The sequence below is a fragment of the Papio anubis genome, chromosome 2, assembly GCF_008728515.1.
Source record: "Papio anubis isolate 15944 chromosome 2, Panubis1.0, whole genome shotgun sequence".
Taxonomy (NCBI): Eukaryota; Metazoa; Chordata; class Mammalia; order Primates; family Cercopithecidae; genus Papio; species Papio anubis.
The window spans coordinates 17,887,914-17,913,802 of NC_044977.1; the positions used below are offsets into that span (position 1 = coordinate 17,887,914).

At 36.1% G+C, this 25,889-nt stretch overlaps 1 protein-coding gene across 6 annotated transcripts in view; it reads left to right on the forward strand.

Annotated features, from left to right (window-relative positions):
- The first annotated feature begins 2,911 nt into the window (after window positions 1–2,911).
- The window catches only part of ARL6 (ADP ribosylation factor like GTPase 6), a 38,015-nt gene continuing 15,037 nt past the window's right edge, over window positions 2,912–25,889 (forward strand). For all 6 annotated transcript variants that reach the window (XR_001899493.1, XR_001899494.1, XM_009198692.2 and 3 more), the window contains exons 1-5: window positions 2,912–3,377; window positions 6,514–6,663; window positions 19,363–19,424; window positions 19,821–19,889; window positions 24,405–24,499. Coding sequence is in view for 4 of the 6 variants with exons in the window: in XM_009198692.2 (XP_009196956.1) it covers window positions 6,541–6,663; window positions 19,363–19,424; window positions 19,821–19,889; window positions 24,405–24,499 (349 nt within the window). In the remaining 2 variants the exon portion in view is untranslated. The remainder of the gene's footprint in view (window positions 3,378–6,513; window positions 6,664–19,362; window positions 19,425–19,820; window positions 19,890–24,404; window positions 24,500–25,889) is intronic.

Consider the following 25,889-nt stretch of genomic DNA (forward strand, 5'->3'; position numbering starts at 1 on the left):
AATCTAGATGCTCTTTAGATAATGTAGTAATTCCGGATGCAAAATCATAGTTGTAAATTTTTGAAATAATGTCTTTAGGTTTAAACATAAATTCACAGAAATCACTATAAAAAAACTAGTAAATGTTTTTGTAGCAATTTTATATTGGAAAATATTTTGTGAGATTCAAGTAAATTAAAGTGTTCATTGCAGAGGCAGTAGTGCACAGAAATTGCAGATGAAAAAAGGGTATACATAATATCAACTGTTGAAACACAGCTTTAAACCAAAGTTTACGCCAAAAACTTGCAGTAAGTTATAAATCAGGGATTATCTATATTCTTTTAAAAGTTGCTGGTGAGAAAATAACGCTAAAAGTATCCTGAATTAATCAATTAACCAGAACAGTGCTGTATTCATTGTATCTGACTCTTATTTTTTATAATTTTCTTACTACAGTTCTAAGTCAGTATGAAATTAAAACTGGTGAGAAGGTACCTAAAATTATCTTCTGTTATAGTTACCTTAAGTGGCTTTAAGGAAATCACGTAGCATTTTTAAAGCTTGTTATTGTCATAATACAATGAAAAGAGTCAAACTAACTTCTTAAATCAAGCAGAATAATTGTATCTGGGCCTCTGAATGTACTCTTGAGAGGAGTTTCAGTTGACAAAGCACCAAAACAGCAGATTCAACCATATGAAATATTTGTATGTATTTATTTTTAATAGAGATGGGGTCTCCAACCTCTGGCCTCCAGGGATCCTCCTGCCTTAGCCTCCCAAAGTGGTGGGATTACAGTGTGAACCACTATGCCCAGCCTTTATGCTTTTTGTTTCGTTTTGAGTGCAGGGTGTTACCCTGTTGCCCAGGCTAGAGTGCAATGGCACAATCTCAGCTCATCACAACCTCTGCCTCCCAGGTTCAAGCGATTCTCCTGCCTCAGCCTCTGGAGTAGCTGAGATTACAGACACGTGCCACCACGCCCGGCTAATTTTTATATATTTAGTAGAGATGGGGTTTCACCACGTTGGCCAGGCTGGTCTTGAACTCCTGACCTCGTGATCCACCTGCCTCAGTCTCCCAAAGTGCTGGGATTACAGGCGTGAGACACTGGGCCTGGCTGCCTTTATGTTTTTTTGAGGTTAGTATTTTCAAGGCTGACATTTTTTCTAGATTATTTAACTGTTTTATTTCATAACATTTATCTCTAATAACAAGCCATCTATCAACTATACTTATCTAAGATAACTATTTGACTAGCTACATTCTTGTAAAAGAATTAGCTGTCTGCCTTGGTTTCCTGAAAAGCTGGATGCTCAATGTGTCCATTATATTTCCAGTTTTCACCTAATGTTTCATACTAAGCTGAAAGAGGTGAACTCAACCTAGAAGCAGAAAATATCAACTCCAGGCAGGAAAATTTGAGTCTGTCCACGAAAGTTTTCTGAAATATAATATTTCTGCCTATCGCTAAGAAAAAAAAAAAAAATGTTACATTGTTTGCAAGCACATTAGCTTCCATCTCTTAAAAGTGAGTCACAACACCCAGGCACACAGAAAAGTGTTCAACACCTCCCTGTCAATGCATTCGGGATCAGAAGTTCAGAAGTTAAAGAACCACTACAGTTAGTGTTTGGGTCAATTTTGTTTATACAATAAAAATCTCAAGACACAAGAAGACAGGACATTATTTATTGAACAATAAATATGTGTCAAACATTTGTATATCTGTTATCTCTTTACTACTCAGAACTACCTGATAAGATAAATACTGTATTTTTGAAGGTGAGGATAGAAGCACGGAGAAGGGTAAATTGGGTTAAGACCACACAGAAAGAATGTATTTCCATATTCCATTTTACAAGGACATTTGTATGTTGATATGCATCCAAAGGGTCTTTGTTTTGTTTTTGTCTTTCAACAAGAATCACTAATCCAGGGCCGCTTTTGTTTTTTCGCTGTAAAAATGACAATTACATTTGGAAATTTGGAGAAGTGACAAAAGATAAATCACCCCATAATCACACGCTTACAACCGTCCCCCCTACCATATTACTTTGAAATAATTCCTTCTAGTCTCTTTTTGCACCCTCTTAGTCCATTTAATAGGCCAAATGAATTGACAGGCCAAAGAACAGGTAGTGCAGTAAACATAATACTAACTAGCTGAAAAGGGTCGCAGGCGGTGGGGGTGGGGGTGGGAGGGGTCAGAAATCCTACACCCATGGCAAACAAACAAAAAAAAGGAAGAGAGAGAAACCCCTATTTGAAGAATGAGGCCATTCACTGGGGGTGAGGTTAGTGGGGCTGGGCAGATTGAAAGGCTAGATCTGTAAAATGATTGCACCTGTAATGTGTCCGTTGGAAAACGCAGTAATAAAAGATGTGGGGAAGGGTATGCCTAAATATTTTCTATTTGAAGACTATTTGTGACTATGACTATAAAATTCAAGTGCAATTTAAGAAGGTGGCCAACTTTAACTATTGACTATTAATACCTTTCCTAACCACCTGCCGATTTGATTCTGGAGACTGTAATCTACTCACAGGAGATTATGCCTGGTAGAAATCTCTTCGGGAGACCAGACAACTAAGAAGCAGGGGTACAGGCATACTTTCTTAGCCGAACAACGCCTTTTGACTTTTTACATCAGTTCTCCCCTCTACCTTCCTGCATTAACAGTTTTACCTCTACAGGGACTCAGGGTGGCAGGCCTATCAGAGCCAGAGGAGAGTCGGTGCGATGGGCAGCGGCGGAACTCCGGCGCACATCTTGCCCCAGGGGGGACAGTAGCATCTCGCAGTCGTTGCCACCACGCTACGCTGGTGCCTGGTAACGACGCTCTCACCCAGTCCCTTGGATGCCCAGGAAGACCAGGGTCGAGCGACGCACACGCAGCACACGCCAAACGCTTCCCAGAAAGCTGTGCGCGCGCCTACAACTCCCATCATGCTACGCGGGGAACTGCACGGCTCCTCGCAGGAAATAGGCAGCTCACCCTGCCACCTGTGCACACATTTTTCTTCAATGTATAGTTCCTCGGCGCGCCTCTGGCTGTTTCCCGGAGCTCTTCAATCCCAGAAGCTACAGCACAACGGCCGAATCGCCAAGACCCCCGGGGAGGCGTGGCTTCAGCCGGAAGAAGCTCCTGTTGCCAAGGGAACGGTGCCTGCCAAGGCGCCTGCTCAGCTACTGATGCACAGGCTGCTGCAGAGGCTACCGGTTTTCCCAACTTGTAGAGACGGCTTTGCTCATTACCAGGCATCCTTCCCATGTAGGCGTAGAGAAGAAGGCTGAGGGACCCTCGCACCAGATTTCCATCCCAGAGACCGATACGAGTGGGTCCATTCCTGTTACCAGCTCCTACGCCTTCCGGACTAACCTCAAAAACCAGGTAATCTCCTCAACCCTGGTTTAAAGCCAGCGCCACCCTCTGCCCCCGTCAGTTTTAGAATTCCTCTTTGGCCTTTCCCATGTTTTTCACACCACGCGCGTAGTTGTTGCTAATGTCTGAGAAGTAGAAAAGAAGGTGAGTAAAAGAGGCCATAGAAAACTTACTAAACTGGTTTGGACGAATGTTTGTTTGGTTAATGGGTTTGAACAGAGCCCAACTTAGACCCCTGTATTTGGGGGGGGGGTGTGTGTGTGTGTGTGTGTGTGTGTGTAAGTGTAATTTAAATTCCATCATCAAAAACTGAAAGCCGAATAAGAATGTTTATTTTGGGTCATAAAAATAGGCAACATTTCAATCAACACTTTACAGAGTTTACTAAGTATCATTCGTGGTGTTTTCTCTGGGCTACCACTGTGTTTCTGCAGCTTACCCTCTAAGCTGTTAACTGTGGATAACATTCTAATTCCTCTGGACTTCTCTGGCAATATGTAATCCTTTAGGAAACAGTCTGTCAGACAATAACCAAGAGAATTTGGCTGGTGTGCAAAGAGAGGGTTACAGTAAGATAAGAAACAAGAAAGGAAGATTGGAGCCAGATTGTGAACAACCTTAAAAGCTATGCTTGGAAGTTTGAGCTTTATTCTGAAAGCCAGTAGTTGTCGATAGTAACTTCACACCGGAAACACTGGGTAGCTTTTAAAAACTACAGATGCCCTGATCTCATTTCAAAAATTTGGATTCAGCAATTGATTTCAGAGTGCAGCCAGGGTTGAGAATCATGGCTATCAGAGTAGGAAGCTGCAGAAAACAATTGTATCTGTCACTGCACACTTAAGACACGATAAATAAACGTTGAGTAGCTTGAATTATCTTTTATTAATTTATGCATGCAGAAAGTCAACTTATGGAAGGAAAATTGTAACTACTTGAAACGTAGAAGTTTAAAGGCTCTATGATAGTTGTTTATAAAGCAATTTCAATAAATGTGATTACCTCTTTAAGAAAAACTGCCTCCTCTTCTAAATTGTGTGCCCCAAAATATTTCAGTAACAAGTATCAAGTGATAATCCATGGAAAAGTGATGGAAAGTCACAATACAAGGTACTGTGAAAAACGAATATTCAAGCATCAGGCTTTAAACACTCAGTGCTTTATAGTAGATGCTTAGAGGGCGGAAAATGTTAGAAGTGGTCGTTTTTAAAAAAATAAGTTCTAAATTGTATGAAATGGAGAACAAGATATAAGTATTTATACCAATATGTTTACGCAGTAAATAAAGTGAGTAGTAGCAAATTTTGAAATCAAATGGTATGTGTTAATTGCTTCATGACATCAGAAGGTTAATTTAAAATAGAGTCTACAAATGCTGGTCCTTAAGCTGTAATTTAAAGAAATGGGCTGAATAAGATTTGAATCTCTAATACAAGGAGAAAAGTCGATTGAAGTGGCACAAATGGAAGTATCTAAGGTCAAACTCATCCTTGGGGAAAGACAAACGTGGTTCTGTTATAGGCCTCACCTTTTGGCATGGCGTTGTACCATCTCTTCTCTGCACATCACTGAAATTCAGTTTTGAAATTTCTACCCATAATCATGTCCCAAAAGGCCTAAGCAAAATGTTGACTATGCAACCTCCTTTTAGATACAGTTGTCTTGGAAGCCTCTTATTGATAAAGTTACTGCAGCCTCACATCCTTCAAGGTATGCCCTTGACTGAAATTGTATGGAATAAAAAGTATTGAAGAAACTGTAATATGATAGGTTGCTTATGCAACCTTAGATGGAGATGAGAATAAGTCAATTTAATGAGAATAAAAACATTAGAGAACTGTGAAAGTGACTGTTGTTGAGTAATGGGAAATATTTGGTGCAGAGATGTATTGTAGCAGTCCCTGCAACAGTAGGGGGCTGGAAAAAGGGATCTCCCTGTCCTCCTACCACAAAGTAATGGTTTGGGGAGCAATGGACCCAAAGTGAGCTCCTTTGAAAAGTTTAGTTTGGAGACCTGAAGTGTAAATTTAACAGTACCTTAGATGAATATAAACAGCCATAAAGTTACCACATAGCAAGTTTTATGTACATAGCAGTTTTATTTGACTTCCAAATACTTCTATTTTTGGATTGCTGATAGTTTTTGTTTTGTTTTGTTTTGTTTTTTTCAGTTTGCATTGGAAAGATTTTTTTTTTTGAAGAATCAATACAGTTGAACAAACGAAATGAAAACTTTAGGGACACCTTAACAAAGAAATTTTTAAGATTTTTAAAAAACTAAATTAAAATCTACAATTAAATATACGATGAAATTAAAATTCTTATTCTATACTAATATGATAAAGTTCTTTTAAAATAGCACTTAGTAGGATGTTTCTGATAAGTAACAGTTAAAAAACAGATATTTAGTAAAGTTCAGTAAATTGAATGTTTGTGTATTTATGCATAACCTTCACAAAGGGATTTATGGTGACTTACAAAGACGTATGTATAGGATAAGGGGAAATAAAGATAAGTATTTCAAGATTCTTTGCTTCTACTGACAGAAAACCCTACTTAAACTGGAAATAACCAAGCAAGCAAAAAAAAAAAAACTGAATTTATTATAACTTCATATTATTACAAAATATAACAATGGGGCTGGCTTCCGATAAAGATTTAACAGTGGCTTAAATGATATAACCAAAATCTCAAAATCTTTCTGCTTTTCAGATCTACCTTCTACTTTCTGAGTTTCAGTATCAGAATACATAAGCCCATTTGCCCATTCACTGTTTCAGATTTTCTGGAAAGGCTACAGCCTAATTTTTCCACATTTTCAAGTATCACAATGCGCAGACTCCAAATGATACTGAGGCTGACCATGTTTTATTGTTAAATATTATAAATTACAGAGAGAAATGTTGTTATTTCCAAGGCATTCTTCTGTGTTGCCACCTGTTATAAGCTGCAAATCTGCGTATCAGTTAAGGCTCCTTTCTGGTAATCAGCTTACACTCTGTTTACTAAGTGCGAAGCCACATTGACATAGTTTTCACACTATTATTATGTGTATTTAAATTATTACCTTTTAAAAATACATGTACCAATATTTTCCATAACTTAAGGTGCCTTTGGGTAATATTTTATTTCTTCTTAATTGCAGGTGGTTTGTAAATATTTGAATTACGTTATGGGATTGCTAGACAGACTTTCAGTCTTGCTTGGCCTGAAGAAGAAAGAGGTTCATGTTTTGTGCCTTGGGCTAGATAATAGTGGCAAAACAACTATCATTAACAAACTGAAACCTTCAAATGTAAGTAGCTTTGTTAGATTCTTTATGTATTTTCTGTCACTAAAGAATATTAATGTGCAGAATTATGTTATATGACATTAAAACCGCGTATAATCACATTAAGATATTCTGTTAAACTTTCAGTACCTTTAAGTGTCCTGAGCCATAATTTGCAGTGTATTTTATACAGCAAATCTTAATTACTAAACTGGAATATTATTTTCACTTGTCTTTTCTTTCAAAAGATCTTCACAAATATACTGAGTTTTCTTTTTGATATCATTGCCTTCCTTTTAGTTTCCTCCTTACAGGAGGAGCAAAATGAAGAGAAAGGTGAAACATTTTTAAAGGTTCTATGGACAATTAGACAATTCTCAAAAGTATAGTATGCATATTAGTAATAGTAAGCAAGATGATTTTAACCTACAAGTGTATGAACATATTGTAATAAGTGAAAAATATATAAAGCTAATACATTTAACATGTGATGTATAAGTTAAAGTCTGGTGCATATAAAGAAAGCCTATCTAATAGTGCTTTCCTAATTTCTGGCACCAATTCTTGAGCCTTTATGTTTAGGCAACTCTCCTGCCTTATCAGAAAAACTGACATCCAGGTCCAGGGAGAAGTGATTGGATTTCCTTTTTTTTTTTTTTAATGGTAATGGTAACAGCCAAGGAGCCACTTGAAATGGGACTTCTTGAAGGGTTTCAAACCTCTGTCACTCAGTTATAGATACAGATACAACACTTGCTCCCTTCCCACACCAAGCTCGAGAAGAGTCTCTTGTAAGCTTGCATCCACTACTAGAACATTATTTTTAAGGAATTAAATAAAATAAGTATAGAAATATACAATGCTCTAATAGGAAATGCCTTGCAAAAAATCATGCCCATCTCGTTTTATAGTAAAATTGTCTCACTTTTGTGGATAAAATCAGTTTCTAGATAAGTAGTTCTTTCCTGGACACAAACTAGTTTTTCCTATTAAGCTCTCTTTATGTGTATTTATTGTTAATGTACTGAGGTTGCTGGCATTTCTAAACTGAATAGGGAGAGAGGAAGGACATTTTAACCTGATAGCTTTTTTTCAAGAATCTAGTCTTAGCTGTCATGTTTTTAGAGATAGAATCTGTATACCTTTTTCAAAAATTTCAATCTTTATTCCATTCCCCAGTATGCGTGCTCGCATTGGCACATCATCCAGTTTTTATGTCATTTTTTTATTGATACATAATAGTTGTACAAATTTAGGGGTTACATGTGATAGTTTAATACATGCATACAATGCATAATAATCAAATCAGAGTCATTGGGATATCCATCTCAAACATTTATCTTTTTTATATGTTCAGAACCTTCTAATTCTTCTTTTCTGGTTATTTTGAAATATACAGTAAATTATTGTTAACTATAGTCACCCTACTGAATTATCAAACACTAAGTCTTATTCCTTTATCTAACTGTATTTTTATACCTGTTAACGAACCTCTCTCCACCCCTCTCTCCCCACTACCCTTCCCAGCCTCTGGTAACCACCTACTCTATGTCTCTATGAGATCTACTTTTTTAGATCCCACAAACAAGTGAGAACATGTGATACTTGTCTTTCTGCACCTGGCTCATTTCACTTAACTTAATGACCTTCAGTTCTGTCCATATTATTGCTGCAAATGACAGGATTTCAGTCTTTTTTATGGCTGAATAATATTCCATTGTGTATATGTACCAAATTTTCATTATCCATACATCCATTGATGGACAAAAATTTATTCCATATCTTGGCTATTGAGAATGGTGGTGCTATAAACCTGGGAGTGCAGGTATCTCTTTGATACATTGATTTCCCTTTTTTTGGATGTATTCCCAGCAGTGGGATTGCTGGATCATATAGGACTTCTATTTTTAGTTTCATGAGGAAACACTATACTGTTTTCCATAGTGGCTGTACTAATTTGCATTCCCACCAACAATCTATGAGAGTTCCCCCTTTTCCACATCTTCACTAGCATTCATTATTTTTTGCCTTTTTTGGTAAAGGCCATTTTAACTGGGGTGAAATAATATCTCATTGTAGTTTGATATATGTTTTTCTGATGATTAATGATGATGAGCATTTTTTCTTATGTCTGTTGGCCATTTGCCTATATTCTTTTGAGATATGTCTATTCAGATCTTTTACTCGTTTTTTTAGTCAGATTTTTTTTTCTTGCTACTGAATTGAGTTCCTTCTATATTCTGATTATTAATCCTTTGTTGAGTGGACATTTTGTAAATATTTTCTGTAATTCTGTAGATTATCTCTTCACTTTGTTGATTATTTCCTTTGCTATGTAGAAGCTTTGTAGCTTGATCTAGTACCATTTGTCTATTTTTGCTTTTGTTACTTGTGTTTCTGAGGTCTTACTGCCCAGATCAGTGTCCTGAAGCATTTTCCCTATGTTTTCTCCTAGTACTTTGATAGTTTTGGGTCTTAGATTTAAGTCTTTAATCCATTTTGATTTGACCTGTGTATATGGTGGGAAATAAGGGTCTAGGTTCAGTCTTCTACATGTGGTTATCCAGTGTTCCAGCATCATAAGACTATCTATCCTTTTCCCAAAGTATGTTCTTGTATGTCTTTTGGGAAAATGAGTTGGCTGTAAATACATTGATTTATTTCTGGCTTCTCTGTTCTGTTCTGTTGGTCTATGTGTGTGTGTTTATGCCAGAACTATTCTGTTTTGGTTATCATGGCTTTGTAGTATAGTTTGAAGTCAGATAGTGTGGTACCTCCAGCTTTGTACTTTTTGCTCAGGATTATTTTGGCTATTTGGGGTCTTTTATGGTTTCATATAAATTCTAGGATTCTTTTTATATTTCTGTGAATGTTATTGGTATTTTCATAGGGATTGCATTTGCTCTATTAATCTCTTCAGGTAGTATAGATATTTTAACAGTGATAATTATTTCAATCCATGAGCATAGATAGAATAGCTTTTCATGTTTTTATGTCTTCTTCAATTTCTTTTATCAGTATGTTATAGTTTTAATTGTAGAGATCTTTGGTTGGATTTATTCTTAAGTATTTTATATTTTTGTAGCTATTATATATGGGATTACTTTCTTGATTTCATTTTCAAATTGTTTGTTCTTGGAGTATATAAATGCTACTGATTTTTATATGTGGACTTTTGTATGCTGAAACTTAACTGAATCTCTTTATCAGTTCTAACAGTATTTTTGGTAGAGTCTTCAGGTTTTTCTAAATATAAGAACATGTCATCTGTAAACAAGGATAATTTGAGTTCTTTCTTTCCAGTACTGATGACCGTCATTTTTCTTACCTAACTGCTCTGGCTGGAACTTCTAGTATTGTTTTTGAGTAAAAGTGGTGAAAATGAACATCCTTGTCTTGTTCCAGGTGTAGAGGAAAGACTTTTAGTTTTTCTCCATTCGGTATATTAGCTCCACCAGTATAACATTAGTATATTAGCCATGGTTTTGTCATTTATTTGGCCTTTATTGTTTTGAGGTATGGTTCTTCTAATCCAATTTGTTGAGAGTTTTTGTCATAAAGAGATGTTGAATTTTATCAAAAGATTTTTCAACATCTATTTAAATGATCATGTGGTTTTGTCCGTGATACTATTAATGTTATGGGCTCGTATATTGATTTGTGTATGTTGAACCATCCTTGCATCCCTTGGACGAATCCTACTTGATCATGGTGAATGAACTTTTTAGTAGGTTGTTAGATTCAGTTTGCTACTGAAGCAACTGTTTGAAGATTTTTGCATCTGTGTTCATCAGGGATATTGGCCTGTAGTTTTCTTTGTCATTGTGTTCCTGACTAGTTTCGGTGAAGATACTTTGTTGAAGATTTTTGCATCTGTGTTCATCAGGGATATTGGCCTGTAGTTTTCTTTATCATTGTGTTCCTGACTAGTTTTGGTGTCAGATTAATGCCAGCTTTGTAAAATGAGTTTGGAAGTGTTTCCTTCTCTTTACTTTTTGGGATCATTTGAGTTGAATTAGTATTTGTTGTTTAAATGTTTGGTAGAATTCCATAGTGAAGCCATTAGGTCCTAATATTTTCTTTAATGGGAGACTTTGTATTAGTGCTTTGATCTCCTTACTCATTATTGGCCTGTTCAGGTATTTTATTTTTCCATGGTGCAATCTCAGTAGGTTGAATGTGTCCGGGAATTTATCCACTTCTATGTTGTCCAATTTGTTGGCATATAGTTTTTCATAATAATTTCTAATAATCCCTTGTATTTCTGTGGTATCAGTTGTTATTTCTCGTTCTTAAGTTCTAATTTCGTTTATTTGGATCTTCTTTCATTTTTTTCCTAGTTTAGCTAATGTCTTCTCAATTTTATATTTTCAGAAAGCCAACTTTTTGATTCTTTGATCTTTTGTATGTTTTTAGTCTCACTTTCATTTATTTTTGTTATGATCTTTATTTATTTCCTTCTACTAATTTCGGGTTAGATTTGTTCTTCCTTTTCTGGTTGCTCGAGGTGCATCACTGGGTTATTTGAAGTCTTGCTACTTTTTTTTTTGAGATGGAGTTTCGCTCTTGTCTCCCAGGCTGGAGTGCAATGGCGCAATCTCGGCTCACCACAACCTGTCTCCCAGGTTCAAGTGATTCTCCTGCCTCAGCCTCCCAAGTAGCTGGGCTCACAGGCATGCACCACCACACCCTGCTAATTTTGTATTTTTAGTTGAGACAGGGTTTCTCCATGCTGGTCAGGCTGGTCTCGAACTCCCGACCTCAGGTAGTCTGCCCACCTTGGCCTCCCAAAGTTCTGGGATTACAGGTGTGAGCCACCGTTCTCGGCCGCTACTTTTTTGATATGTGTGTTTATTGCTATAAACTTCTTGCTTAGTGCTGGTTTTGCAGTATCCATAGATTTTGGTATGTTGTATTTCCCTTTTCATTTAAGAAGGTATTAGTCAGGGTTCTCTAGAGGAACAGAACTAATAGGATAGATATTTATAAAGGGGAGTTTCTTAAGAAGTATTAGCTCACACAATCACAAGGCTCCACAATAGTCTGTCTGCAGGCTGAGGAGCAAGGAAGCCAGTCTGAGTCCCAAAACTGAAGACCTTGGAGTCTGATGTTCAAGGACAGGAAGCATCCAGCATGGGAGAAAGATGTAAGCTGGGAGGCTAAGCCAGTTTAGCCTTTTCACATTTTTCTGCCTGCTTTATATATTCTGGCCACACTGGCAGCTGATTAGATGGTACCCATTCAGATTAAGAGTGGGTCTGCCTTTCCCAGCCCACTGACTCAAATGTTAATCTCCTTTGGCACACCCAGGATCAGTACTTTGCATCATTCAATCCAATCAAGTTGACAGTATTAACCATCACAAGTCCACCCCTTGTCAATACACGTCTCCTGAGATCATACATAATGTTCAAATAAGGACAATAATAAGGTCATAATTACGCCTAACATAATACAACTATCCTTCTTACAACCAGAAATACACCAGTCCCCAACCCAAATGCTATTACATAAAGTCAACAGAATTTAAATGCTGAAATGAAGTTAGTAAATCTTATGTCACATGATAAAGGAAAAAGAAAATAAAATGAATATATTTTCATAGTACAAGTTTATACATACACAAACATGTTTTTAACAAAAGGAGGAAATGCTCATGGCAGTTACAGTCTTTGTTTCTGTAACTGTTCACATGGTCATAGCTGGTATTGATGACTACCTTTTTCTACTACCTATTCTGTATTCCCTTTGCCTTCAGCAAGCACCTCAGCAGGTCCTGTTTGTTTGTTTGTTTGTTGTTTTTGTTTTTTTCCTGGTGGAGTGACCCAAACCTTCATTCCTGAAGGGTCTGGTCTATATGTAGTCCTGCCGGATTGGGCTCTTTTAGTTTCCCATTGACCTTAATCACAGGGCATGGTAATACGAAGAGATGCCCTAATGGATCTCCTGTATTCCATGCATACTCTTCCTTACCTCCGTTGTGCAGTGATCGTCCGATTTCATCTTGATAGTCCCAGACAATCACCCCAGCCAACACTGTAACTCCCTTCTTAGCTTGTTGACTTAAAGGTAGGAGGAGCCCAAAGTGTCCAGGTGGCAATCTTAACTTCCAATTGAATGGAATCATTGTTGTATCCCCCTGTGGTAGCATTCCCCCTCTGGAACTAAGACCTCTAGGCCAGCTGTATGTAATGTCGTGGGAACAGAAAGCAAAAATTTTGCTAGTGGATCACTAGGGGTAATGGTAAGTGGTGCCACTTCCACTGTTAGATCTGACATACAGAGAAGAGCCATTAACAGGGCTCTTCAAAGATGCAGGTGCTGCCCTCACAAATCTATTTCACAAAGCACTGGTCAAGGGTATATCTTCTAGACCCACCCCACCCCCGGCCCCAAGCTGGGATAAGTAGGTCTAAAGTGACTAATCCATTCCACCAGCCCAATCTTCCTAAGCCTTTGGGTCCCTTCCTCTAAATTAAACCAAGGGAGATCAGGCATTTCCAGCTTGCTCACAGTGGGCCACCTTTTAATCCACATTTCAGCTGACCAAGCAAATACTATTAGAACCTTTTTTAACTCCCAGAGCTGCAACATTAAATGCAGAATCCCTACTTAGTAGGCCCAAATCAATAAATTCAGCCTGATCCAACTCTGTGTCTTCCACCATTATCCCACACTCTTAATACCCATCCATGCCTGTTCTCCAGATTACTGTTTATATAAATTAGAAAACTCAAGCAGTTCCTTTTGAATGTAGTGCACCACCTTGTGGATCACACTCTCAACCTCACCTCTAGGGGCCCCCCCAAGACTTTAGTTATAGTTCTAGAAGCAGGTAGGAGTATTGAGAGTGGCTCTTGAGGAGAATCAACATTATCTTGCCTGGCAACTGCCTCAGGGGATGTCATCACTGTTGCCCAGGCAGTGCAGGATTTATCTCCTCAGACAAAGGTGGAAAGGCTGATGGCAGCAGGGGTAGGGGAGGGGATGTTGCCACTACTGGGAATGGCAAAGCTGTTTGTTCTGGCAAAAAAAGTTCATCAGAGTTTATAAGCTCAGTGTCCCCAGCTTCATCAGGGTCCTCCCACAGGTCCCCATTCCAAATTGCAGGGTCCCATTATTTTCCAATCAATGCCCTCACTTTAACAGTAGGCTCCTGGCGAGGCTGAGCATGCACCTTTCATTGCAGGTCAGCAACTGATATGAGAACTTGTGCCTGTTTTTCCACAATTTCAGCTCTTTCTCTACAGGAGATAAGACTCCCACTTAGGGCAATCTTAACAGATTTGAGGCTCAGTATCTACTTCTGAAGCCAGGAGTTACAATCCCTGGGTTCATAATTTTCTTTCATTACTTTGTGCAGTGAACTTAAGAGTAACCAACCAACTTCATTATGTTCCTTGGTTCTCCTCCACATATGGTCAAAGGTATTATGTATAGAGTCACTAAACTCCATGCCTCTCACGAGCAGTGAATCAGGAGTGTCAAAGGCATTTATTTTGCATAACTCTCTAAACAGTTCATGCCAAGGACTAACAGTGTTCTCCATACTATTAAAAGTAGAATCTTTAGCATTTTGAGGTCTAATCATATTAAGCAGCCAACTCCAGAAACCCCCAAACCAGTGAAAGAACTCCATCCTTAATCTGTTCCTCTAGAACCACTCCTGGTACCAAAATCTGTATTAGTCAGGATTCTCTAGAGGGACAGAACTAATAGGATAGATAGATATACATATAAAGGAGAGTTTATTAAGTAGTATTAACTCACATGATCACAAAGTCCCACAATATACCATCTGCAAGCTAAGGAGCCAGGAAGCCAGTCCGAGTCCCAAAACTGAAGAACCTGGAGTCTGATGTTTAGGGGCAAGAAGCATCCAGCATGGTAGAAAGATGTAGGCTGAGAGGCTAAGCCAGCCTAGCCTTTTCAGGTTTTTTTGGCTGCTTTGTATATTCTGGCCACACTGGCAGCTGATTAGATTGTTCCCACCCAGATTAAGGATGGGTCTGCCTTTCCCAACACACTGACTCAAATGTTAATCTCCTTTAGCAGCACCTTCACAGACGCACCCAGGATCAATACTTTGCATCCTTCAATCCAATCAAGTTGACACTTAGCATTAACCATCACAAAGAACTTTTGAATTTCCTTCTTAATTTCTTCATTCACCCATTGAATATTAGGAAGCATGTTAATTTCCGTGTGTTTTTGTAGTTTCCAAAGTTCCTCTCGTTACTGATTTCTAGTTTTATTCCATTGTGGTTAGAAAAGATACTTGATATGATCTCTACCTTTTAAAATTTGTTCAGATTTGTTTTGTTGCCTAACATATGATCTGTTTTGGAGAATGTTGCATTCGATGATGAGGATAATGTATATTCTGCAGCTGTTGGATGGAATGTTCTATAAACGTTTATTAGGTCCTTTTGGTCTCAAGTTCAGTTTAACTTGGATTTCTTTTATTGTTGATTTTTCTGTCTGAATGATCTATTACTGAGAATGGGGTATTGAAGTCCTCTCCTGTTATTGTATTGCAATCTTTCTCACCCTTTAGCTCTATTAATGTTTGCTTAATATATTACGGTGTTCCCATGTTGGAGGCACATATATTTACAATTGTTATATTCTCATTCCGAATTTACTCCTTTACCCTCATATAGTAGTTTACTTTGTCTCTTTTTATAGTTTTGACTTGTAATCTGTTTTATCTGATATGAGTATAGCTACTCCTGCTCTTTTTTGGTTTTCCTTTACATGGAATGTCTTTGTTCATTTCATTTTTCAGCCTGTGTGTATCTTTATAGATGAAATGAGCTTTTTGTGGAAAGCACATAGTTGGGTCTAATTTTTTAAATCCATTCAGCCACTCTATGTCTTCTAATTGAAGAATGTAGTTCATTTACATTTAATACTATTACTGATAGGTAAGGACTTAGTATTGCCATTTAGTTAATTTTTCTCTGGTTGTTTTGTAGCTCCTATTTTCCTTTCTTCCTTTCTTAAGGGATATTACTTGTGCTAATCTTAGTACTGGATATTTGTTTTTGGTTTTCTGTGGGAGATATTGAAGCCTAATTGCTTCTTGCTTCTACTTAATTTTGGTGATGTTACCCTTATTCTTATTCTTATTCTTTTTTTTTTTTTTCTCTTTGAGACAGGGTCTCGCACTGTCGCCCGGATTGGAGTGCAGTGGCACAATCTTGGCTCATTGCAACCTCCATTTCCTGGGCTCAAGTGATTCTCCTGCCTCAGTCTCCCAAGTAGCTGGGATTATAGGTGTGTGCCACCACACCCCACTACTTTTTTTGTATTTTTAGGAGAGATGAGGTTTCGCCATGTTGACCGGGCTGGTCTTGAACTCCTAACCTGAGGTGATCCGCCCGCCTTGCCCTCCCAAAGTGCTGGGATTACAGGTGTGAGCCTCCATGCCTGGCCACCCTATTCTTAATAAGTAAAACAATCTAAAATTGCTCAGTTGATAACTTGCATATTCATTTGATAACTTGCTTATTAAATTTCTCTCATTATAAAAGAGCATAGGTTTTTCTCTTGTTCAGCACTGAATCTCAGATACCTAGAATAATGCTTGGCACTTTGGATGAGTGGATTGTTGAATGATTTTTTAATATTTATTTTTGGCCAGGGGATTATGATTGATACCACCAAGAATATCATTTTTATCAGACTTAAACTAACCAAACAGGATCTCTCTCAGAAATCTTATTCTCTTCCTGGTTATTTTGGTATATCCTTGACCTGTCTAGAATGTTTTGTTCCACTCAGGCAATACAATAACCACAGGAGATTTGTTCCAGGACACGCATTCCCCCCCACCCCCTTCCACCCTCCTACCTATATTAAATGGTATAGTATTTGCATATAACTTATGCACATCCTCCCATATACCTTAAATCATCTCTAGTTTACTAATAATACTTCAATACAATGTAAATACTATGCAAATAGTGTTTATTGTATTTATACATTCGTAATGTTTTTATTGTTAAATAGTATTATTATCTTTTTTAAATTATTATTTTCAATTCATGTTGGCTAAACCTGTGAATTTAGAAGCTATAGATACAGAGGGCAGACTGTAATTCCTATACTCTTCGTTTACTTTGTGCCATTCCCTGTCCAATTTTCAGAATGACCAAATGTATTTGTTCTTGGATAGAGCAGAGGGAGACTGATACTGTAAACTATCTCTTAGAATACATGGGAGGAAAATGAGTTCCACTTCAGTCTAGAAGCAATTGCTCACATATCTTGTTCTATCCTGATTAACTTGTGAAGTTTCTTTTTTTTCCTGATTGCTTTCTACTAGAACTTTTGAAACGATGGAAAGAAAAGAAAATTTATTAATTTTATTCCTACAAGTAAAATAGCAAGTTTCTCTGGAAATAAAAAGAGTTTGTGAAGAAATTAGGTGATCATGGGGAGGCTAGGGAAATGTTCTAATTACAGTTCATTGAAGACAGGGTTACTATTTTAATAACATTTTACATTTTAATAACCCTGTTGAGACTTCTTTAAACTTTAGCTTCCTATTTTGTTATTGTTATCTTTTTCCTCATAGTAGTAGCTGATGATTTTGTCACATGATTGGCACATTTAAAGTCCTTAAAATCAAAATAATGAAGTTGGGGGAACATTAAAACTTAGGAAACTTCTTATTGCAAAGGTTGTTCTGAAATGAAGGAACCCCAGGGTATGAGGCAGGAATCTTAGTAGCAGGAAATGAATTTTGTCTTACATAAACAGAAATATATTTTTGGAAAAATACTAGATCAGGTCTTGGAATGGATAGAAGGAAAAGGAAAAAGCTAAGTAAACAAACTTCAGAAAGGCAAAACAAGGGCAGCTCTGGAGGGCCTTTCTTCTAGCGCATTACCATGCTATAAGGTGACCAAGCTCCAGTGAATTTTGAGCTTCTGTCTTTCCTTGAATTTAAATTTCCCAGAAGTAGACTACCAGAGTGAATGTAACAGTGTGAGGCAAAATTTTTCCCTGTATTGTTTTTTTAATAAAAGCAACAAGATGAACTGAAGGGAAATTTTTTTAAAGTTATAATGACAATATGGGAAGAACTGGGGATGAGACTGAAATCAGTGAGCATATAATTATAATAATAGCAGACATTTGTTGAGCATTTACTGTGTTGAGTATTTTACATCCATTAACCTACGTAGTTATCATGATAAGTTTATGAGTTAAGGATAGTAATAACATATTTCACATTTGAGAAAACTAGGCTTAGAAAAAATAAGTAACATGTTCAAGGTAGCAGAGCCAAGTAGGAGCAATTAGGAGGCTGGTACAGTAATTCAAAGCAAGAAATGATAAGGGTCTGAACTAAGTTAGTGAAATAGAACCAAAAAGCGTAGAGCGTGATTACATAGAGAATGTAAAAAAACGGAGGAGTCAATAATAACTTCTAGGCATCTGGATCAGCAAGTGGATATATTTTTATTCAAACAGAGGAATAGTTTTTCTGGTGAAAGTGCTAGGAGACATTTAACAAGTTAGATTGTTAGTATAATACATTTTAATCGTCAGTGGGACTTGTCAACATGTCTGCTACTCTACTCTAACCCCCTTTCACTCTCTTCTCCACACAGAATTCCTTATCATTGCCTTCAAGCCCTTACGTCTCTTACCTCAACACATCGCTCTTTATCTTACCCAGCACACTTTAGACATTTAGGCTTTCTGCATTTCCTCAGTGGCAAGTTCCTTCCTTCCTCAGGATCATTGCACTGACATAGTGCAATGATCCCGACAAAGAACATTCTAACTGGAATGTTCTTTGTCAATAACTTGTCATGGTTCTTCCCCTCCTGTCATTCACTCCTGGGTCAGATGTCACTTCCTCAAAGAGACCATTCCTGAGCACCTTTCTTCCATGCCACCTTCCAGCTCCTTTCTGCTGCCTCCCACCCCCAAAACATTTGTTTTTTGCACTTATCTCTGCTCAAAATTGTGTTCATTTGTTGCTTAGCTTTTCAATTGCTATTTACCTCTTCTAGCTTGTAAACTCCATGAAGGCAGGAACCATCTACACATGAGGGCAGTCTGGAACGTACACAAACTCAATAAGTATGTGTTGAAAGATTAGAAAGTGCCGGGCGCGGCGGCTCACGCCTATAATCCCAGTGCTTTGGGAGGCCGAGGCAGGCGGATCACAAGGTCAGAAGATTGAGACCATCTTGGCTAATACAGTGAAACCCTGTCTCCGCTAAAAATACAAAAAATTAGCCAGGCGTAGTGGCGGGTGTCTGTAGTCCTAGCTACTTGGGAGGCTGAGGCAGGAGAATGGTGTGAAGCCAAGAGGTGGAGCTTGCAGTGAGCCGAGATTGCACCACTGCACTCCAGCCTGGGCGACAGAGCGAGACTCTGTTTCAAAAAAAAAAAAAAAATAGAAAGTCCTACGTGTGAACTCAGGGTGACTTATTAAACCATATATAAAACGCTTATGTCCTTGGTAACATGCCACAAGCCACAAATGTGAATAAACATTATGCAGATCCATAATTAGTAAACCTTGAACTTCTATAAAGAATTCACACAGAGTGATTCTATTGAAAAAATTATAAGTGTATTAAATCCTGTCATCTCCTTAGTGACAGATTTTAGAAACTGAAAATGTGGATACTTTAACTTGAGGAAAACTCGTTTCTGGTCATTGTAAATTTCTGAACTTTGTCTTTTCTCTTAAAGGCTCAATCTCAAAATATCCTTCCAACAATAGGATTCAGCATAGAGAAATTCAAATCATCCAGGTAATCCACTTTATCCCTTAACAAAAAAGTTACTAGTGAAAAATAACAATATTGGTCTACCTGGTCATTCTTCCTACCCTTAGAGAAAGTTATTTGTTGTTTCAGAATCTCATAGGTATTAACGTATTTCTACCACTATGGTTGGTTTATTTTTCAGAATTTAGAGTTTAGACAAACTCTGATAACTTCACTAGCAAAGAAGTTTTTTATGTTATTTATTGCAAAATCATGTTTATATTAATACATTTATTTCATAGAACTTTTACTTGTAAATTGGCCCATGTTGAATATTGCATATGAAGGATAATTTCTTTGATTGTAAGTAATTTAAAATTTTAAGTAAAAGTTATGCTTTAGTTAGTTTATAATGTAGTCATGCTTTGCTTCTTTTTGTAGTTTATCATTTACAGTGTTTGACATGTCAGGTCAAGGAAGATACAGAAATCTCTGGGAACACTATTATAAGTAAGTACATCTGTGAATGTTGCTAACTAGATGTTTTTATTTTGCAACTAATAATAATTAGAAATCCAAAGAATTATATGACTAAGTTGTTTGGCTTTTTTTTCATGTAATTTATGAACATTTCCTAATTTTAAAAATATGTAATCAGACTCAACATTGTTTGTCAAATGCTTCAGGTCCTTCATGACTTCGGGCCTTTGCACGTACTATCCTCTCTGTTTTTAATGCCCTATTCTATCCTACTTCACTTCAGTTTAAGGTTAACATATTCCTGCTTTAAATATCAGCTAAAAAGTCATCTCCTCTGAAGTTTCACTGTTCTGCCCAGTTATTTTGTCCCTCCTGTTCACATGGCACGTTGTCCATTTCTATCTCTCTAATCATACTTACCATATCTTGAAGTTATGTACCATAGCTGCCTCCCTAGTGGAAGTGTGAACTCCTCAAGGGAAGGGATTATTCATTATTCATATTATTTTCTCAAGACCTAGTATGATGCTCAGCATATAGACCCAGTAAATATTATTGACTAAATTTAGTTAAAAATAACAGTGTTGCCTAACAGTTGGTCCATTGTTCTATGAATAATTTAAAATGAGCTATTTTTCAGCATATGCAAGTCAAGTGCTCACTAATTTACAGTTGGCCCTTCATGTCCTTGGGTTCTGCATTCCTGGATTCAACCAGTTGTAGATCAGAAATATTTGGGGGAAAAAATGCCATAAAGTTCCAAAAAGGAAAACTTAAATTGCCATACACAAACTACTATATTGAAAGCAATGAACAAGGTCATGTGTAGGCATTGTATTAGGTATTACAAGTAATCTAGGGTGACTTAAAGAATATGGAAGAATTTGCATAGGTTATATGCAAATACTAAGCCATTTTATATAAGAGACTTGAGCATCTGCAGATTTTGAGTTTGAAGGGGATCCTGGAACTGATCCCCCAACAATACCAAGGGATGACAATACTTCAGACTAATGGCTGTCAAGTTACTAGGACCCAAATGTGTTATACCTTCTGGAGATTTGCATATGGTATTAAAATAAATTCATTAGCTTCTAATATTGTTAGGACTCCATTTAAGAGTAATGTAATTCACTGTTAGAGTCTGAAACTTAAAAACGGTATCTCTTAACTAAACTCTCTTTTGTGATTATGAACTCCTGCCTTGAAATGGTATGTGATATTTACCATATAAGATTTAGATTTAGATTAACTCTTTACTAATAATGTGAGACTAAATATTATATGGTATATATTTGGGATATGAACCAGAGGAGATTTATTCAAATTTTTTTTCAATGAGTCCTTCAATAAATTGAAGGCCTATTTAAATCATAGATCCAGAAGACTTCTGAGAGAGAGAGAAAAGATAGTGCTTCAGATACAAGGGTTAGTTTGGAAAAGGAAAAGTGGCATGTTTGTGGTATTCTGCATTAAATTCCTTAGGGAGATGTGTTTTATGTGTTTCTTGTTTGTTTGTTTAGGAAACCTGAATTTTCAGTACAGGATTTTTTAAATTCCTCCTCCAATTAGTTGATAAATGATTTCTTTTTAAAAATGTATTTAGCTACTTAAAAAATACTTTAATTTTAATTACAAAAATATATATAGAGAGAAAATAGTAAGAAAGTGAAGTTTGTTTTTATTTGATTTTAACTCCTTTTTTCTTCATACTGTTTTTGGATGAAATTATGAATTCTAGAATAGAGTGGTTACACTGTAGATTGAATGGAGAATATGATTACTATTGAAAAATCAACAATAAAAGTAAATTTACTTTCTCTATTTTCATATTTTTCTAACTGTGAAAAAAAAGTACATCTTGATCTATTAAAAGTACATCTTGATCTATTAGACTGAAAAAGGTTACAAAGATTAATAAAGTCTGCTCTTGTCAAAGTGAGCCACTCCTGTGAGAATGTAGTATCTTTTTCGGGGTAATTTATTGATATCTGTTAAAATGAAAAATGTTTATAACCTACAGCAAGCATTTTTACTTTTAGAAAAGTATTCTATGACCAGGGCTTATAGGCAAAAAATATACATAGAAGGTTGTATGTTAGCATTATTTATAACATTTTTATATCAATTATGTAAAAATGTTACTATCAGTATTTATCTTTACTATAAATATGTACTTGGTATATATAGAAAGAAGAAAGTTCTTAGTGGATTATGCACCAAACCATTAGTAGCATTTTTTTTTGGAATAGTAGGATTATAAGGGAAGTTTACTTTCTTTCATTTTCTTTTCTTTTTTCTTTTTTTTCACATCCTCTTTGGTGAAGAGAGACATTTACTTTCTAACATATATGATGCCATAATAATATTATGTAATTTTTACGTGCTGTTTTTACAACATAAAAAGATAATAGTATGCAAAAATATAAGGAATACACATTTTTTAAATTTGGAAAATATCGAAAAGAATATTGAAAACATGTTTCCCATAAATCTCACTGTTCATAAATTCACCATTGTCAGTCTTTTTGGTATCTTTCTTCTCCTTTTGAAATATATAACATATACTTTATATAAATAAGGAAAAAGGAACCATCTAAATTATGTATCATGTATAATTTTGTATCTTGCTTTTTTCAATTAACACTCTGTGGTATGCATAAATCAGGAAAAACATGCAATAAATACAGCTAACGGCTGCCTCATATTTTTTCACACAGCTTTGCCAAAATTTCTTTAACCATTTCTCTACTCTAGGACATGAAGGCTATTCTCAGTTTTTGAAAATTGTAACAGTCCTTCAGTCAAAATCTTGTTGTATAAGTCTTAGCCCCAGTTCATGATTCCTTAGTATGAATTTCAGAAATAAAATCACTGGCTCAAAGTGATTGAACGTTTTTATAAATCTTGATAGATGTTTCTGATTGTTCTGGTTTCTATATATACTGTTAATGTATGTCTCTGATAATCAGCATTGTCCTTTTTTAATGATAGGAGAAAATGGTGTATAAAAAGTTTTATTTTGTATATTCACTTGATTTTTTTTTTTTTTTTTTTTTGAGACGGAGTCTTGCTCTGTTGCCCAGTCTGGAGGGCAGTGGCGCCATCTCGGCTCACTGCAAGCTCCACCTCCCAGGTTCAGGCCATTCTCCTGCCTCAGCCTCCCCAGTAGCTGGGAGTATAGGCACCCACCACCATGCCCGGCTAATTTTTTTTTTTTTTTTGTATTTTTAGTAGAGACGGGGTTTCACCATGTTAGCCAGGATGGTCTGGATCTCCTGACCTCATGATCCGCCCAATCACATTGAAGTTTAAAATCTTAATTTATGACTAGAATAAGTGATTTGCAAAAAAAGTACAGATGTCCAATAAATATATGAAAAGATATTAAACCTCACTGGCAATTAATGAACTAGATCAAGATAATATGCTATTAGAGTGGCAGTTATTGATAAGAATGATAGTAGCCAGTGCTGGCAAAGGAGTGAGAAAAGTACTGAGTCATGTAAATTGATATGGCATTTCTGGAGGACAGTTTGGAAATGTTTTTCTGAAACTTTAAATTATGTATGTAGTCCTAGAAATGTTACTCCTAAGAATAAATCTTAAAGCATCAAGAACTTTTTAAAAATAAAGGTATGTAGGAGGATATTTGCCTTAAAGTTTTTCATAATGATGAAAATTGAAAATAACCTAAAAGTCCAGCAACAAATGTTTGATACAATATTTGATGACACATCCATGCAATGCAATACCTTAGAACCATTCAAAGAAGGTAGTGCAGAGGAATAATCAGTTATTTTTTAAGTGCCTGTATGATCCATCAGTGAATCCTTAACTAGTTCAATCACTGGTTATCAGCTTTTTAAAAAATCAAATAGAATAAAATAAAAGCTATTTGTAAGTATTTTTTTCAGAAGACTTTCACTTAAAATATATCTATATATACTTATGTGTCTACTGTATCTTAATGCAAAATATATTTCTTACTATGGTTTATAGTAAAAAAAAAATTTGACAAACATTGATGTAGTGCTTTAGCATTTCGTATAAAAGTAGTAAAACCATAGTTGTAAAAAAAAAGTCGAGGAAATTTACATATATATTGCAAAGGCAAGGTATAATACAGGATTCCATTTTAAATACATATATAATTTATTCATATGTAATATATACAAAGTGTGGCTTTATACCAAAATATTAATAATTATTGCATCTGTGTAATAGGGTTATGGTGTTTTAACTCATTTTCTCATATGCTGATATTTTAATGAAAAAATTACTCAATTTTTTAAAATTATGAAATAGCAAGTCATTAAATTTATTTTATTATCCAAATGAAAAGGTATTTTACATGAAATATGACTAATGGTTAATATATTTATCAGTCTTGGAAACTAACAAGAAACAGTACCAAAACTTCCAATGATAAACGGACATAGGACATAAGGAGGTAATACTTACGTTAGGAAATGCCCATGGATAATAAACAGGGAAAAATTTATAAGTAAAGCTTTAATTTTTCTTTTTCTTTGCATTACACAGAGAAGGTCAAGCTATTATTTTTGTCGTTGATAGTAGTGATAGATTAAGAATGGTTGTGGCCAAAGAAGAACTCGATACTCTTCTGAATCATCCAGGTATGTGTGTGTCTTTCAGTCTGTATCTGTTCTTTGGGGTTCATTTATGTGTAATGTTTTGTTCTTTGGGTATTGCTTACACTATGTAATTATCTTTCATTTAAAATTGTTGAATTTAAAACATATACATTATAGAGAATTTATATTTTGTGTACATCACCATATTTTTTAAATTTTGCATTGTAATGTAAATATAAAGCATTTTGCAATGTTTTTGGGGTCTCTAACATTTATTTCCTTCCTCAAAAATAAAAATGCCCTTTTTTTCTGATAACATAAGTAATTTGTGCCAATAGCAAAAAAAAAAAAAATCAGACAGAAAAAGAAAATAAAGATCTGTGTATTTCAACACCCATTAAAATTATTTGTTACCATCTTTTCATGCATTTCTCTATGCGTATCTGAGTTTGTGTGTGTGTTTAATCACAGCATTTCTTACATATTTCTTATGGGAATTCCTTTAAAACAAATCTTTTTTATGTTAATTTCCAACTGCCAGCTCCCCATCTCCTTTCAAGATACAAGTGTTTGGGTATTTTTTTCTTTCATACTTTTATGTATGTCATATTATGCACACACACACACACGCATATACATATATAGAGAGACACCAAAAATGTTGGGTTGAGGGCTGTGGGGACTATCATTGTTACTTACCAAAATGGAATCATATTCTTTACACTCTTCTATATGTTTCTATTCTCAATTAACACTTGATGGATATCCTTCCAAATCAAATTATGTGTAATTATGTAGTTATTCTTTTTACTGATGCCTAATATGGTTTACTATGAATGTACCACAGTTTATTTCATCACTCACCTGTTGATGTATACTTTCCTCCCGCCCAAGCCCCCGCTACAAACAGTGCTCCAGTAAGTAGTGTGGAACTCTGCATTTCTAGCCTTCCTCATGCCAAAAAAATTTAAATAGTGCTTGTGCCAGGACTTTCAAAAAAGGATGGTGGTTTAAGAGAACTGTGGATTTGTAAGAAATGGAATGGAAATAGTATGAGGCTTTCTAATAAATGTTACTGCTTAACCACAATATCTTTGGTATTTTTAACAGATGACCTCAAGCCTGTTCAAATTTTTCGAAAAAAAAAATTATCCACCCTGTACGTTTTATGTGACTTTTTCATGTTAAAAACTTAGCAGTCTTGGCTGGGCATGGTGGCTCACGCCTGTGATCCCAGCACTTTGGGAGGGATTACACGCGGGTGGATCACTTGAGGTCAGGAGTTCGAGACCAGCCTGGCCAACATGGTGATACGCTGTCTCTATTAAAAATACAAAAATTAGCCGGGCATGTGCACTTGTAATCCCATCTTCTCGGGAGGCTGAAGCAGGAGAATTGCCTGAACCTGGGAGGTGGAGGTTGCAGTGAACTG